The sequence below is a fragment of the Dipteris shenzhenensis genome, chromosome 21, assembly GCF_047967505.1.
Source record: "Dipteris shenzhenensis isolate YYH24624 ecotype China chromosome 21, Dip_SZ_1.0, whole genome shotgun sequence".
NCBI classification, from domain to species: domain Eukaryota; kingdom Viridiplantae; phylum Streptophyta; class Polypodiopsida; order Gleicheniales; family Dipteridaceae; genus Dipteris; species Dipteris shenzhenensis.
In genome coordinates this window covers 47333250-47347740 of record NC_141616.1, presented here as the reverse complement: position 1 = coordinate 47347740, position 14491 = coordinate 47333250, and the positions used below count along the sequence as shown (strand labels likewise).

Genomic DNA, 14491 nt, shown 5'->3' with positions numbered 1-14491 from the left:
TCCCATGTATGTTGCCTCAATGACACATATGCCCTCAGCATATCTTCTAAAGTTTGGTTGACTCTCTCCGTCTGACCATCCGTCTCAGGATGATCCCACTACTCATTCCTAACTCAGTCCTCAGTGTCTCGAATACCGCTGTCCAAAAATGACCGGTAAATCTGACATCTCGGTCTGACACTATGGATCTAGGTAATCCATGCAGACGGAATATATGTCTAATGAACAAATCCGCCACTTGCGGGGCACTAACAGACTCTCTAGTCGGAATGAAGTGAGCCATCTTGGTTAGACGATCAACCACCACAAGGATAGAATTATATCCTCCTTGTGTTGCAGGTAGCCCTACAATAAAGTCCATGGAAATGCTCTTCCACTTACTTAGTGGTATTTCCAAGGGCTGTAAAAGTCCGGGTGGCTTCACCCGCTCGGCCTTACTTACCTGACACGAGAAACACCGTGTCACATACTCATGAATATGCTTTTTCATCCTTGGCCAAAAGAAATCTCGCTTCACGAGATCATATGTCTTCTCGACCCCTGGATGTCCCGCACACGGGCTATCATGGCATTGTCGAATGACTCTCTGCCTGAGATCATTCTGACCAGGTACTACAACCTTGCCATTTCTAACTAGCATACCATCCCTTATGGTATATCTTGCATAAGTTTGGCCTTTTCTGGATGCCAGGTCATCCTTTTCATTTTCCCCGGGTTTTAACACATGAGCCTTAGGCCATAAGCTCTGGACAAACTCGTCCACCTTTTGAGTTTCTCTGATCTCGGTCATTAGAGCACTCTCTAATACCGTGAAACTCAGGTTGTGCATAATGCGAGACAACGCATCAGCAACCTTATTGTCTTTTCCTCTTCGGTACCGAATCGTTAAATTAAACTCCTGCATGAGCTCTGCCCACCTAGCTTGGCGGCCCCTCAAGTCAGGCTGTTTACAAAAATGTTTCATAGTATCATGATCCACATCCACATAAAACTCTGAACCATACAAATAATGCCTCCATGTTTTCAAAGCATGGATAACTGCATACAACTCCAATTCATGAGTTGGCCAATTCCTTTGAGAGGGAGAAAGCTTCTTGCTTTCAAAGGCTACTGGCCTTCCCTCTTGAAGGAGGACTGCTCCTACTGCAATGCCACTTGCATCGGTTTCTAGGAACAACGGTTTCTGGGGATCAACTATTTTTAACACCGGTCCTGAGACCACAGCTTGTTTTATGGTGTTAAAACTTTCCTGTTGATTCTGTCCCCAAACAAAAGGTACTTTATCTGAGGTCAGATCAGTCAATGGCGATACTATTCCGGAATATCCTTTGATATGCCTTCTATAAAACTGGACAAATCCCAAGAATGATCGCAACGCGGTCAGACTCTGAGGGATTGGCCAAGTCAGTATCGCAGCCACTTTCTTCGGATCCATTTCTACCCCCTGTGGAGTAATTATGAACCCTAAATACTCAAGCCTAACCATACACAGTATAGTTTTCTTTTTATTCACATAAAGACTGGCTTTCCTCAAAGTACTGAACACTATCCTTAAGTGTTCACGATGTTCAGTAACACTCTTACTGAATATTAGGATATCGTCTATGAAATGTACTACGAACTTTCCGATATACGGACATAGTAAATCGTTCATAAGCATGACGAAGGTCGCTGGAGCATTGGTAAGTCCGAAAGGCATTACCAAAAACTCATAATGACCAAACCTGCTCCTGAAAGCAGTTTTATGCACATCCTCGGCTCTAATCCGGATCTGATGATAGCCGCACTTAAGATCTATCTTGCTGAAAATCACGGCTCCATGTAATGCATCTAGCAAATCATCAATCCGAGCCATCGGATACCTGTGCTTAACAGTGATATTATTCAATGCTCTGTAATCTATACAGAGGCGAAACGTATCATCCTTTTTCCTCTTTAATATCACTGGTGAAGCAAAAGGTGAGAAACTTGGTTGAATCTGCCCCAACTTGAGGTATTCTTCCATTTGCCTACGCACCTCCGCTTCTTCAGTAAAACTCATTCTATAGGGAGGTCTATTTACAGGTTCTGCCCCCGGGATTAGTTCAATCTTATGTTGAACTTTCCGCTTTGGAGGTAACCCATAAGGTAGTTCATCCCTAAAACATTCAGAGAACTCCTCTGTTATAAGATTAGCCAGCTTGGCCATCTCACCACTTTGCGTAACATCAGTGCTAGCCAAAGACTCATCCACCGGCTCTACCGATGGTGTGCAAAGGAATAAAAACTCTACTTGAGCCTTTTTTATTTCCATTACGGAAACCAACGGTCCCTGAGGTATATCTTTTTCACCTCGCAAGACATAAAGCACATCATTCATCTTGAATTGATATACGTGCTTTTTCCAATCAATGGCTGGATTCTTCCTAGAATGCCACGCCATACCCAGGGCTATATCCGCATGAGCAAGCTTGGTCATTTCAAAATCAAGCTTCTCAGCATAGTCCTGAATACGAAGTTCCAACTGGGTAACCCTTTGGTCCCATACTTCAGTTGAACTTCCATCAGCCATCCTGACTGTATACGCATAGTCAGATGGACTTGTCTTTAATTTCAGCCTCTTCACGAGCTTGGAGTTAATCACATTGTGAGTTGACGCCGAGTCAAACAGAGTCAAACAACACAATGACATCATGACTGGCCACTTGCCCTTTCATTTTAATTAACTCTGTATCATTAAAGGCAGTATACCCCGTTGCTGCGGGCTTAGATAGGATGTTATCAGGTGCACTCGTCACTAACTTAGCAACAGATACACATAACAAACAAGGTACTAACCTCTGAGAAGATCCCGCTAGCTGAATCTGCATCTCTTTCGCTCTGGGACTTCCCTGCATCTCCACGTCGCACTCTGAGATCACCATCTCAGCCATCCGACGATCTTTATTACGTGGACAATCCCTCCACTGATGAGGTTGAAGGCAACCAAAGCACAAGCCTTCTCTCCTCGCTTTTTTCCGCTGTTCTGGGTTCAAGGGAGATTTAGACCAAGCCCGGGCTGCCATTGGGGTTACTTTCCTCTTCACTCCAATGGTGGTACTTGGTTTAGGAGTTTCAGCCGGTCTCGCCTGCTTGGCTTGACCACTCGGCTGCGAACCACTCCCTCTACTAGCCCACTTCTTCTTAAACCCTGATTTCTTCGGATATCCATACTGGGTTCCGACCTGCGCAAACCCACTTGGCTTGCTGCCCTTGGCATCCTCGTAGTTCAGGGCTATAGCTATTGCATCATCTAGCGTGTTCGCGTACTTAGCCCGAACTTCCATTTTTATTCGATCATTCAATCCAAATATGAAATCTTTCACTTGGATTGATTGAGGCAGGGGTTCATCAACCTTCATTACACTCTCTCGAAACTTATCAGTGTATTCTGCCACTGATAAATTTCTTTGACGAAGGTTCCTATATTGATCCCAAGCTCGGGATGCTTCGTCAGGAGGTAAGAAGTGTTTCCTGAACTCTCTTTTAAACCCCTCCCAGGTAGTGGATGCTATGCCATCTTTTTGTTGTTTAATCCACCACCGATCCGCTGCCTCACTAAACATGTGGGTGGCCTCGCGGATCTTTTTGATGTCATTTCTGATCTCACAAATGGCGAACGCCTCGTCCCATTTGTGTAACTAGGTCTCAATGACATCGGAGCTACGGTCGTTCATCCGACCAGAATACTTTTCCGGTCTGTAATTCGCAATATTTGGCACTTTAGCTTTCCTAGGCTCGACCGTATGGACACTAGACTCCAGTTCCATTGGAGCCTTTCCCTTCTCTTCTCGAGAAGGTCTGGTAGACATACTCTGTAACGCTCTCCTAAGTTCAGATTGCCCTGCGTTGGCTTGTAATTGCTGCGCTAACAACTGTTGCAAGGCATCTTCCAGCAATGCAATCCTGCCAGATAAAGTGTGAGCTACTGGGCGCGATCCCTGCTGGGTCGGCCGGACTCTTGACTCACCAGGGTCCCTTCTGGAAGCCCCTTCTTCTGCTTCCATTCAGTTCAATAGGTGTTTTGTTTTGGGGGGTTTTTAAAAAAAAAAAAAACACCTCTAGAACACTGTATTCACAAGCTGACACAATTCAGTGTACTGACACTCTGATACAATTCCCTATACTAGGGAATACCTGCAATCCCACATGTACACTGACTAGGCATTTGACACCTACATAACTAAATAGCGCTTTTCCCTATACTAGGGAAATTCCTGCAACTAACTCTGACTGAAGCACACAGGCATATGCACAGGCATAATCTGTCCCTGCTATAAACCACAAGTCTATATATGGACTAGCTATCCCTTTATGCACACTGCAACCCACAAACTGAATCTGTTTCTAACAAAACAGAAATGACAGAAACAAAAGGGAAAATGGGTAAAGTGCTCCCTGGTCTAAATCTGTATGAGGGAATCTGTCTCAGCTCCACATCACAATTCGAGTCGCCAAAGCCTGCTCTCTGATCGAAATGATAAGTCTCTGCCTCACAATCCAATCTCAGCTTACGAGCTGCCTGCGTTGCGTTGGAGGGCTTTGACCGCAAGGGCGCCAGGGAAGCAGGTCGACAGCTATTACAAACCGACCTACACAGGCTTCTCTATGCACCCAATAGCCTTCAACAAGGCCACCTCGTCACAGCAGAGACACCTTCTACCAACGACCAACGAACAACAGCCACGTAACATGTCGAAGACCTTCGTCACACGAACCTCTGTCAGGCCCGATCAAATACTATGATCAGTGCGGGAGGACTACGCGCAGACACGTCGTCATCACGTCGTCGTAGTTCATAATCCGTAATTCGTCAATTACGTCCATCGCATGGAGGTCACAAATAGAAGAGTCGTCCTGTTAAGCCTTCACTGCGTCGCAGACCACGGGCAGCAAACCTATTTACGTCAACCCGCCTCACGGGATCCCTCGTTCCAGCAACGACTCAAAACCTGGAGGTTAACTGTTTTATTGCGTAGACCAACGTCGATCAAGCCTCACGAACAGTCCACGTATCATATCACGTGCCTGCGCTCCACGCCTGCTAACCGCTACCAAAGATCAGAGACCCGTCACGTACTACTTCGCCGTCTGCTCCTCAGGTCTTCCGTTTCATCGTAGACCACGAATCCCCTCTCTTCCTCTAACTCTGGCTCTGATACCAATTATCACACACTCTCTCTATTTGTTCTCTCCTTCGATCACGGGAGTAGCACCATTTATTTCCTCCCAGCCATATTTCGCTAAGGCTAACGAGCCAAACAGAGATCTACGTTACAAAATCACCTGAATCATTCTCTTCTCTTCTCTCTCTAGCCTCAGCAAACCCCAATTCCCTAGATAGATCTAGATGCCACATGCCATCTATATAGGGCCTTCCTAATGCAACATTTCACCCCTCTCTTGGGATGCATTTAATTCCTTGCCCCTAGGCACAATCTTAGCACTAGGCCCTTGGTCTTAGATCTATCTAGTCTGGTGCTATCAGCCCTCACCTGGGACCTTGACATTAAATCCCTCCCGATCATTTACATGAAGCGCAAACACATATATCACAAAGATAGATCCTTTAAGGGAAATGTCGACTGATTCTTCCGAGGTCATGCCACCTCGGCTAGAGCGTAACATTTCCGAGGTCATGCTACCTCGGCTAGAGCGTAACAAGGTCGGTAGAAAACGCAGGGTATGCAGCAAAGAAAAGGACAGTTACATCTGGAACGGATGGCTGGTACAGCAGTACGGACACCTGCAGCAGCATGTATGGAGGCATGTGCAGAGGGTTCGTTGGCTGGAAATAGCCTCATAGGAGGCAGAACAGCAGAGGCGGCTGTTTGGGGCAGTTTTGGGCCAGCAAATAGGCCAGAAATAGGTCCGGTATGGGCAGGCCTGCCTAGGGCTAGTGGCAGCCTGCCACGTGGCCAGGCAGGGCCAGCCAACCCTCTACATACGTACCCCTACCAGGGAGTATTCACAGACCTAGAAGTCGGGTGGGGGGGCTGTTTGGGTCGGCCCAAATCCCTCTACCCAGTTGGCTATATCGAGGCCCGAGGGGCTTTCAGCCCTCTGCACTTGGGCCTCATTCCATATCGTCTGGAGCAGCCAACAACAAGCAGATTTGAGCAGCAGAACAGCCTCCTTTGGGCCTACATTCGGGAGGAGAAAGAAGTGCTGAAGGGCTGCAGACAAAGCTTGGAAGGCTGCCCACCTAGGCTGACATCCCAGGCAGTAAGGGTGGAGAGATCACACCATGGAGACTAAGTCTACAGAAGCTCAGCGAGGAGCACGCGGGCTCGGGGTTCTAGACGTGCCAAGGAGATAGTAGGAGAACTTTTGGTAAGATCAGAGGACCACTGTTTGGTGGGACTCTAGATCTCTCTTGTTTATTGTGTCCTATTGTTGGACGGAAATATACCTTTTGTGGATTCTATATCTCTCTTGTGAAGCATTGTCTATTTACTGGCTTGCACACCCCCACACCGACACCGACACTGACACATGGTTGTGAAGTAAACATAAGAAGTTTTGGATTCCATAGTTAAACACTTCCGTGTGTAATTCTAGGACGCTCTATCAGTCTTCCGCTGCAGGATACCCTCAGTCTTCCACTGCAGGATGCCCTCTATCAGTCTTCCGCTGCAGCATGCCCTCAGTCCTTCACTGCAGGATACCCTCTATCAGTCTTCCGCTGCAGGACACCCTCTGTAATTCCTGGGACGCTATATTAGTCTTCCGCTGTAGGATACCCTCTAACATCACGGACCTAGGGGGGGGCCAAGAGTTCCCTACTAAGATCCAGTTCTACCACTACCACTTCTTGAGAGTATTGGCATGTTTCCTCTTTGGGAACTGCTTCTTGTAACATAAACAAATATGGATTTCAGAGGGAAAAAAGTGTGTGCACGCATTTGTTTGTGTGTGTGTAGGTGTGTGATCAGTTTTCTTGTGTGGTGTTGACCCCTTGTGATTTTCCTGTTTCATTGAAATGAACGTATTTTGCACGATGTTTGAATTTTTATAAAGGGTGTTTGCTGTGGAAGCTTGAGCCTGTTATTTTCCGGCACAATATCCTTATGGTGTTCATTTCAAGAGATGCCATCACTAAACTCTTAGTGAGATGCATGTGATGAAGTTTTTGTGACGAATTTATGTTGGATTTTGTCTCCTTTTATATTTGACATGTATGCTAAATGTGGGAACATGGTTGATGTCCTATGGTTCTTCGATGCATTACCCACGAGGGATGGACTTTCTTGTGGACTTGGCTACAGAATGTCTACAACTTTGTTGTCTGCTGGGATGCCTATACGTCTGTCTCTGTAAATGTTGAAATTGCAGAAAAGTGATTGATGGTCTTGTCAAATAATGTTTGTCTCGTTTTTAATGGCTTTTTCAGTGTCGAATTTGGTTGAATCAGAAGTTCTGACGTAAATAATCCATTGGAATGCTGCAGCTGCTCCAAACCCTGGAGAGGCAAAATCCATTTCGTCAACTGGGGGTGCATTAAAGGATTTGGTTGATGATTCACCTGAAAATTGTAACATTGAAGTTGAACGACTGAGTCATGCAAATGCTGCATCAACAGAAGATGCAGTTTCCCTATTCCATTTGTCTAACACAAAGGATGCATCTTCTGGGAAAGTTGCGGAAAGTTCTATCATATGTGGACTGGCACATAATCCTTCAACCGAAGGTGTGGTACATGCAGTTCATATTTCGTCTTGAATGTAGAGTTTTGGAATTTGTTTGTGAAGAGACCTTTTAAAATTGCAACAGATGATTCCTGAAGTTTAATTGTTTTTTTTGCTAAGAAAGGAACCTTCTATTAATGCTTGAAAAATTTCATACAAAACAACAGCCCCGAAGGTGCTGAGTATGGAAAAAACCGATAAAGGATGAAAGAAGAAAACCAGCCTGTCCAGAGAAACCCATCTCACTGCCTAGGGAATCTCTGCTACAGGGGCTAACAGTCAGATGGGGGGTCTATACAACCAACGAATCCCTCGCGGAGTGGATATGTATAAAACTCCTGCGGGAAGAAACATGCATGCCTTGCGATGGCCGCCCTAGAGCCCAAGTAGAGCGCAGGGTGTAAATGATATCCAGCCAGAAGGCGACCAAGGTAGCCGTGGGTGGAACCGGATGCTCACCCATCACCATGTTAGAAGGTCACTGCCCCACCAGTGAGCCACCAATTTGAGCGGACAAGGGGGCAGAAGACCATAGGGGGTAGGGGAAGGAAAAAGGCAGCACACCTACCTGGCAGGGAACCGATGCAGCAGCATGTTGATGGTGCAGGATCCAATGCGCCTCCTGGACCAGCACACGGGCGGCGTTGGAGACTGCAGCAGCAGCCCATGAGCAGGGCCGGCCAGATCAGCCAGCAAAGGCCGACCAGCCTGGTCGGTTGGTGGGCTGGCAGGTCAGTGCATTGGGCAGGGAGCCGGCTCCCTGGTTGGCTAGTTTGAGGGGGCCTAGCCCCTCCTATAAAAAGCCCTCATTCCCTCCTCATTCCTCATCACCTGCACAGACAGCCTTGCACACAGGCAAGTGCCCAGAGGGAGAGGAAGAGTCTCAGCCATTGACAGCATCTTGGGCTGTTTGTACACGCTCATCCTTGAGCTTTTGTTTACTCACTTTTGTGGAGGAATATATCTGAGTGTCTGTCCTATCTCTCTTTCAGTTTTTTCTGAGTGTTGTATGGCTAGTCAGGGAGTGAGGTGTGAGTGATTCTATCCTCTATTTCCAACATGGTATCAGAGCTAGGTTCACAGCTCTAGATCGGAGTACCTCTGCAAGAAGGCGACTCAATCAACACTCAGGTTTGCTGCGTGGTCAAGATCTCCACTGTAAATTCAGTTTACTGTTCTTTATTACAGCAAGGATGGAGGACAAAGATTCTACTGTTGCCTCTTCAGCCCCTTCTCTTCCTTCCTTCTCCTCCAGATTCCTCTCATTTACAATCCCGAACTTCGGAGAGTCAGGGAAGCTAGACGGGTCGAACTACCCGATCTGGAAGATGAAAATCCGGAGCCATCTTGTGGCCTGGAAGTTGTGGAAGCTAACAACGGGGGTGGAGGCAAAACCGGAAGACTTGTTGGACAACAAGGGGAAGATTCTCATTCCAGTGGATGGTGAAGAGCTTGAGAATTGGGAAGAGATAGATGCCCATTCCCTAGCATTAATCATTGGGATCACGGCGGACTCTGTTCTTCCGCACATCCAAATAGCCGAGACGTCTGTAGAGGCGTGGGCTATCCTGAAAGATTTAGATGAAACTGACAATTCTGATGCTCCAACACCAACTGTACAATTTGGACATGAATGAGGTAGACATTGTTTATGACTATCTGACAGAAGTCAAGATGGTAAGGGACCAACTCGCGGCAGTTGGTCAGAAGGTAGATTTAAGTCAACTGGCACTGTTGATCTTACACAAGCTACCTCGAAGCTTTAAGAGTTTCGTGACTACGGTCACTGCAGGATAGAGGACCAAGCCTCTCACCTTTGAGGAGCTTCGGAAAAATTGTTTACGCAATCGGACGAGAAGGCTTTCATGGCGAGGGACAAGCCAGTAAGGGTCATAGTTGCTAGAAACGGCCGTTTCTTGGTAGGAAACGAAAACGGTGAAACGGAAACGGCGTTTCTTCAAGCCATTTCGTAAAACCTGTTTTTAACCTAGACCCCCAAAATCGCGATTTCGCCGCCTGGCTCCTTTTTTCGTCGCCTCCCGCCCATTGCACTCCTTCTGTGCATCCTTGCTGCTCTCTCCACCTTCTCTAAGCTCTCTCCATCCCTCCATCCTTTGCTCTTGGACTCTCCATCCCGTTTTCCTCGGACCTCCATCCTTCTCTCTCCATCCTCTTCATCCTTCTCTCCATCTTCTCCATCCTGCAAGCTGCAGCTTGGCAGCCTGCTCTCCATCCCTCCATCCTTCTTCTCTCTATCCTCTCTTACCTGTAACCTCTCCATCCTCCTCCTCTCTATCTTCCTTCACTTCTACCTCTGATCCTCCAGGCTCCTTCCCCCTCTCCATCCTCTTTTACCTCTGAGCTCTCCATCCTCCTTCTACCTCTCCATCCTTTCTCACTTGTGACCTGTCCATCCTCCTCCTCACCTCTCCATCCTCCTCAATGCCGAGAGATGCTTATTGGGAGGAGCTGGACATATACACCATGTTGTATGAGGAGCTGTCAACACCAGCACACCACACACGATCATACACTCAACCCTCTGGAGATGGTGCTAGTACTTCAGTTGCACCCGATGGTCCTGATCCTGATGTTGATGATTCTTCTTCAGACAGTGACACAGATGCCTCAAGCTCATTTGAGGAGGCAAAGGATGACGATGACGAGGAGTCCATGGATGATGCAGATGATCAGCAGTGATGTACCTTGGTCCTTGTCACTTGGCTACGAATGTACAGACTACAGTGTTAGCCTACTTCTAGTCATGACATTTCAGATGCATCATGCAAGCAGCCTGCAGGCTATAGCATGATGCATCTTGATTCCTAGACTATGTTATTTCTTTTTTTATGATAGTAGATACAGTACTTACTACTGAGTATACTTTGGACCTTGGTGCCGGGTGGCAGCTGCTTTTTTTAATATCATCCATGGGTGCTTTTATTTTGAGTCTTGCATGACGCATGAGTCATGATCATGAAATTTGTGGATCATGAATCATGATCATCTATGGAGTCTGGACATTGGATGCTTTCAAGTTTCAAGTTTCAAGTTTCAACTTGTGTGCTAAGTTTAAAGTACTTCAAACTTCTAAATTTCAGATTCTTGTAATGTCAAACTTGTTAGTCATGAGACATGTTGATTTTAGATTATTGAAGCATCATTCAAGAATTCAGAATCATAGAGGCATGAATGATGCATTGATGCTTGAAGCTTCAAGTATAGATAATTGTAATATGTATGATTTGCACTCTATTGATAATTATATTATGTATAAAAAATAAAAATTTATACATAAATTGTATCATATTGCCGTTTCTTCCGTTTCCGTTTTGGCGGGGGCCGGAAACTCCGTTTCTTCCGTTTCCGTTTCGGCTAGCAACTATGGTAAGGGTAAGTTCAAAGACCCCAAGAACAAAAGCAAGACCGAGGATGCAGAGAAAAAGAGGTAGATGAAGTGCTTCTACTGTGAGAAGCTTGGGCATTCTGCTAAAAAGTGCGGCAAGAAGAAGGCGGACCTCAAGAAGGAGTCCAAGTCCAGGGAGGAGCCTGTTAGAATTATTATTATAATTCAGCAGTGACCAATGTAATGTAATAAGTAGGTTAGGGGCATTTTGCCCTCATTTAGAGGTTTTTCCCCCTAACCACAGTTAGTTCACTAACTATGGTTAGTGAAGGATAAGGTTTTGTCACTTAGACAAAACCCATCCCACTTCTTGTAACAGTCACTTCTTCTATTAAAAACACTACGTTCAGCTCTCTTGCTTCCTGCTCTCTCACTCTCTTGATTTCTAACATTTGGTATTAGAGCAGCAAGACCCTGCTTCCTGCTCCTTGCCCGCAAGACCTTCCTACTCCAAGCTCCCTACTTGCAGCTTCCGTTCGTACAATCTGTACGGACTGATTCTGTACAGCAGCTCACGCTTCAGCTCTCGAGGTGCCGTACAACGCCGTCAGGTCCGTACAGCCGTACAAGCTCACAGAGCTCCCGCTGTCCGTACATCTGTGCCAGCCCGTACAATCGTACGCCGCACCGTCGTACAGTTCCGCCGTACAACTGCAGTTAATATTTTTGTACCTCCGCCAGCGATGTACAGATGTCGTATCTTCCGTACAACTATTGTTCGTACTCCGTACAGTTGGTCGTCCATACAACAGCAGCAGCAGCAACCGTATAGCCGTACATTGTACGGATTTCGTACGTCAGTTCCGTACAATCTGAGGAGCCCGTACTTTGTGCAAATTTTTTCTTTGCAGGTGGACTCTGGAACGTGTTTCCTGATAGGCATTTGCGCAGAGAGCCATTGTTTGGCTGAGATCTTGCAAGAATTTGGGGCATTCCGTATTTGTGGACAGACTTTGCATTTGTTGCAGAGAATTGCACAAATTTGGGGCTTTTGGAATCACACTGCAATTTTGCAGTGAAATTTGGGGCTTTTGCAGGGAAAGTGCAATTTGTGCAACATTTGGGGCTTTCAGACCATTTGCCCTCTTTTGTATGCAATTTGCCACAAGAAATTGGGGCTATTGCATTTGGGTTGCAATTTTGCAGGTAAAAGAGCATTTTGGAAGTTTGCAGACAGTTTTGGACTGAGTATGAGTCAAATTGCAGACTTTTGCCACCTTTGCAGATTCTATTTGCAGATTTTTGGGCATTGAGCAGAGCATTGTGGTGCATTTTGAGCCTTTGACAGGCTGTGACAGTATTTGTCACTGTGGGCATATTCTTCTTTGCAGAATTTACTTGTGCATCTTACACCCAGGAAGGCATTCTACTTGTTCAGTTTGCTGTATTTCTGAGTTTATCTGGCAAAAATGGCACATAACAACTCAAATGAGGTGTTCGGGGTTCTCACACAGGAGGATAAGTTGGATGGACCAACTACTCCTTGTGGAGTTTCATGGTTCGCAATATCTTAGTTGGTAGAAATCTTTGGGATTATGTCAATGGAGATGAAGAAAGACCAGATACAATGCCTATACCTGTCACTCCAGCTGGAGGCAGGGGTAGAGGTACAAATACAGCACAGGTAATTGGAGCAGCCACTCCAGGAGCTCCCACAGTAGAGCAGAAAAGATGGGACTCTAGAGATGCACAAGCTCTTTCAGTAATTTCTCTTTCTGTCAAGAGGTTCATTATACCTCATATTCGGTCATGCAAGACATGTATGGCAGCTTGGGTAATACTGGAGAGTATGTTTGCAGCAAGAAATGATGCTAGAGTTTCCTTTCTGAAGTGAGAACTTTCACATACACATATGGAGGAGGGAGATTCCATGAATTCTCACCTCACGAAGCTTCAGGATCTCAGGGAACAATTGCTGAACATTGATGAAGTCATTCCGGATTCAGAGATGATCTCCACCACTCTGAACTCTCTTCCTGAGTCCTATCTTGGTTTCCACACCTCGCTGAATTTGTCATTGAGGGGGGGCAGCAATCCTCTCTCCTTTCACGAGTTGGTAGGACTTCTGTTGCAGGAGGAACAAACACGCAAAAATATGGCAACCTGGGCTGGCGAGCATGCTATGCTCTCTAAGTTCAAGCCCAAGGGTAAAGGGCAGCATAAGCCACATGCCCATCAGCCCACACATTAGCATAAAGCTGATTCTGGACAGCCTTCTTGTAAGGCACAGGGTGATACAAACAAGCAGAAAAAGAAGGGCATCTGTCATTACTGCAAAAAGCCAGGTCATTATATTGGAGAGTGCAAGAAGCGCATAGCCAAAGAAAAGAAAAGGGATTCCGGTATGGTTGTATCAGATGCATCAGGTCCACATTGCCATGATGGAGGAGATGTTGCAGCCAACTTGGTTGAAGAGCACTATGCCTTTTTGACTTGCACTTCAGATTTTTCAGTGGGTAGTTCAAATACTACAGCCACTAATGATGATGACCCATATGCTTTTTTGACTTGCAGTTACGATCCTTCAAAGGATGAATGCTCTTTCAGTGTTGATGAGACACTACATACTTGGTATTTTGATAGTGGTGCTTCAAAGCACATCACTTTCAAGAAAAATCTGTTTGTAACTTTGTATTCTTCACCTACCAAGAAGAAGGTCACATGTGCAAATAATTCTTCTCATTCAGTATGTGGAGTTGGAGATATTATTCTCACATCCACTGATGGCACAAATTTCAGAATTTCAGATGTACTCTATGTGCCAGGTATAAAGAAGAATTTGGTTTCAGTGTCCTCACTCAATCGAGGAGGATTTCAAGTTGTTTTTGATGATGACAAGTGCGCAGTTAGAGACAAAGAAAATGAATATGCTTTGAGATTGTGTGGCACTTTGTATCGGGGTCTTTTTCAGCTTGATTTATATGATAAAAGATCCCAACTTGCATTATCAGTTAGCACTCCCACTGCTGCAATGCACAATGCGGAGTTGTGGCATGCCAGGTACGGGCACATGAGCTATGGTAGCTTAATGACACTTCAGAGGCATGATATGGTTGATGCATTACCTCCTTTGGAGTCCCCGCCTCCTCATGCATGTGAAGGTTGCATTCTTGGCAAAATGCATAGGCTTCCCTTCAAAAAGGATGGTGCAGTGAAAGCTACAAGAAAATTGCAGCTTATTCACGGTGATGTTTGCGGTCCCATGAGGACACCTGCTTTTGGGGGTTATCTCTATTTTGTTACATTCATAGATGACTTTACCAACTATACTTGGGTTTATGGTCTCAAGTCAAAATCAGAAGTGTTTATGCATTTCAAACACTCTGTGGCTATGGTTGAAAATGAGACAGGACTCAAGGTGCAAACATTTCGCACAGAT

At 45.8% G+C, this 14491-nt stretch overlaps 1 protein-coding gene across 1 annotated transcript in view; it reads left to right on the top strand.

Annotated features, from left to right (window-relative positions):
• SPL7 (squamosa promoter binding protein-like 7) overlaps positions 1–14491 on the top strand; it is a 41929-nt gene that overhangs the window by 18510 nt on the left and 8928 nt on the right. Inside the window, exon 3 of the mRNA XM_087392427.1 lies at positions 7469–7708. Coding sequence (XP_087248553.1) covers positions 7469–7708 — 240 coding nt within the window. The remainder of the gene's footprint in view (positions 1–7468; positions 7709–14491) is intronic.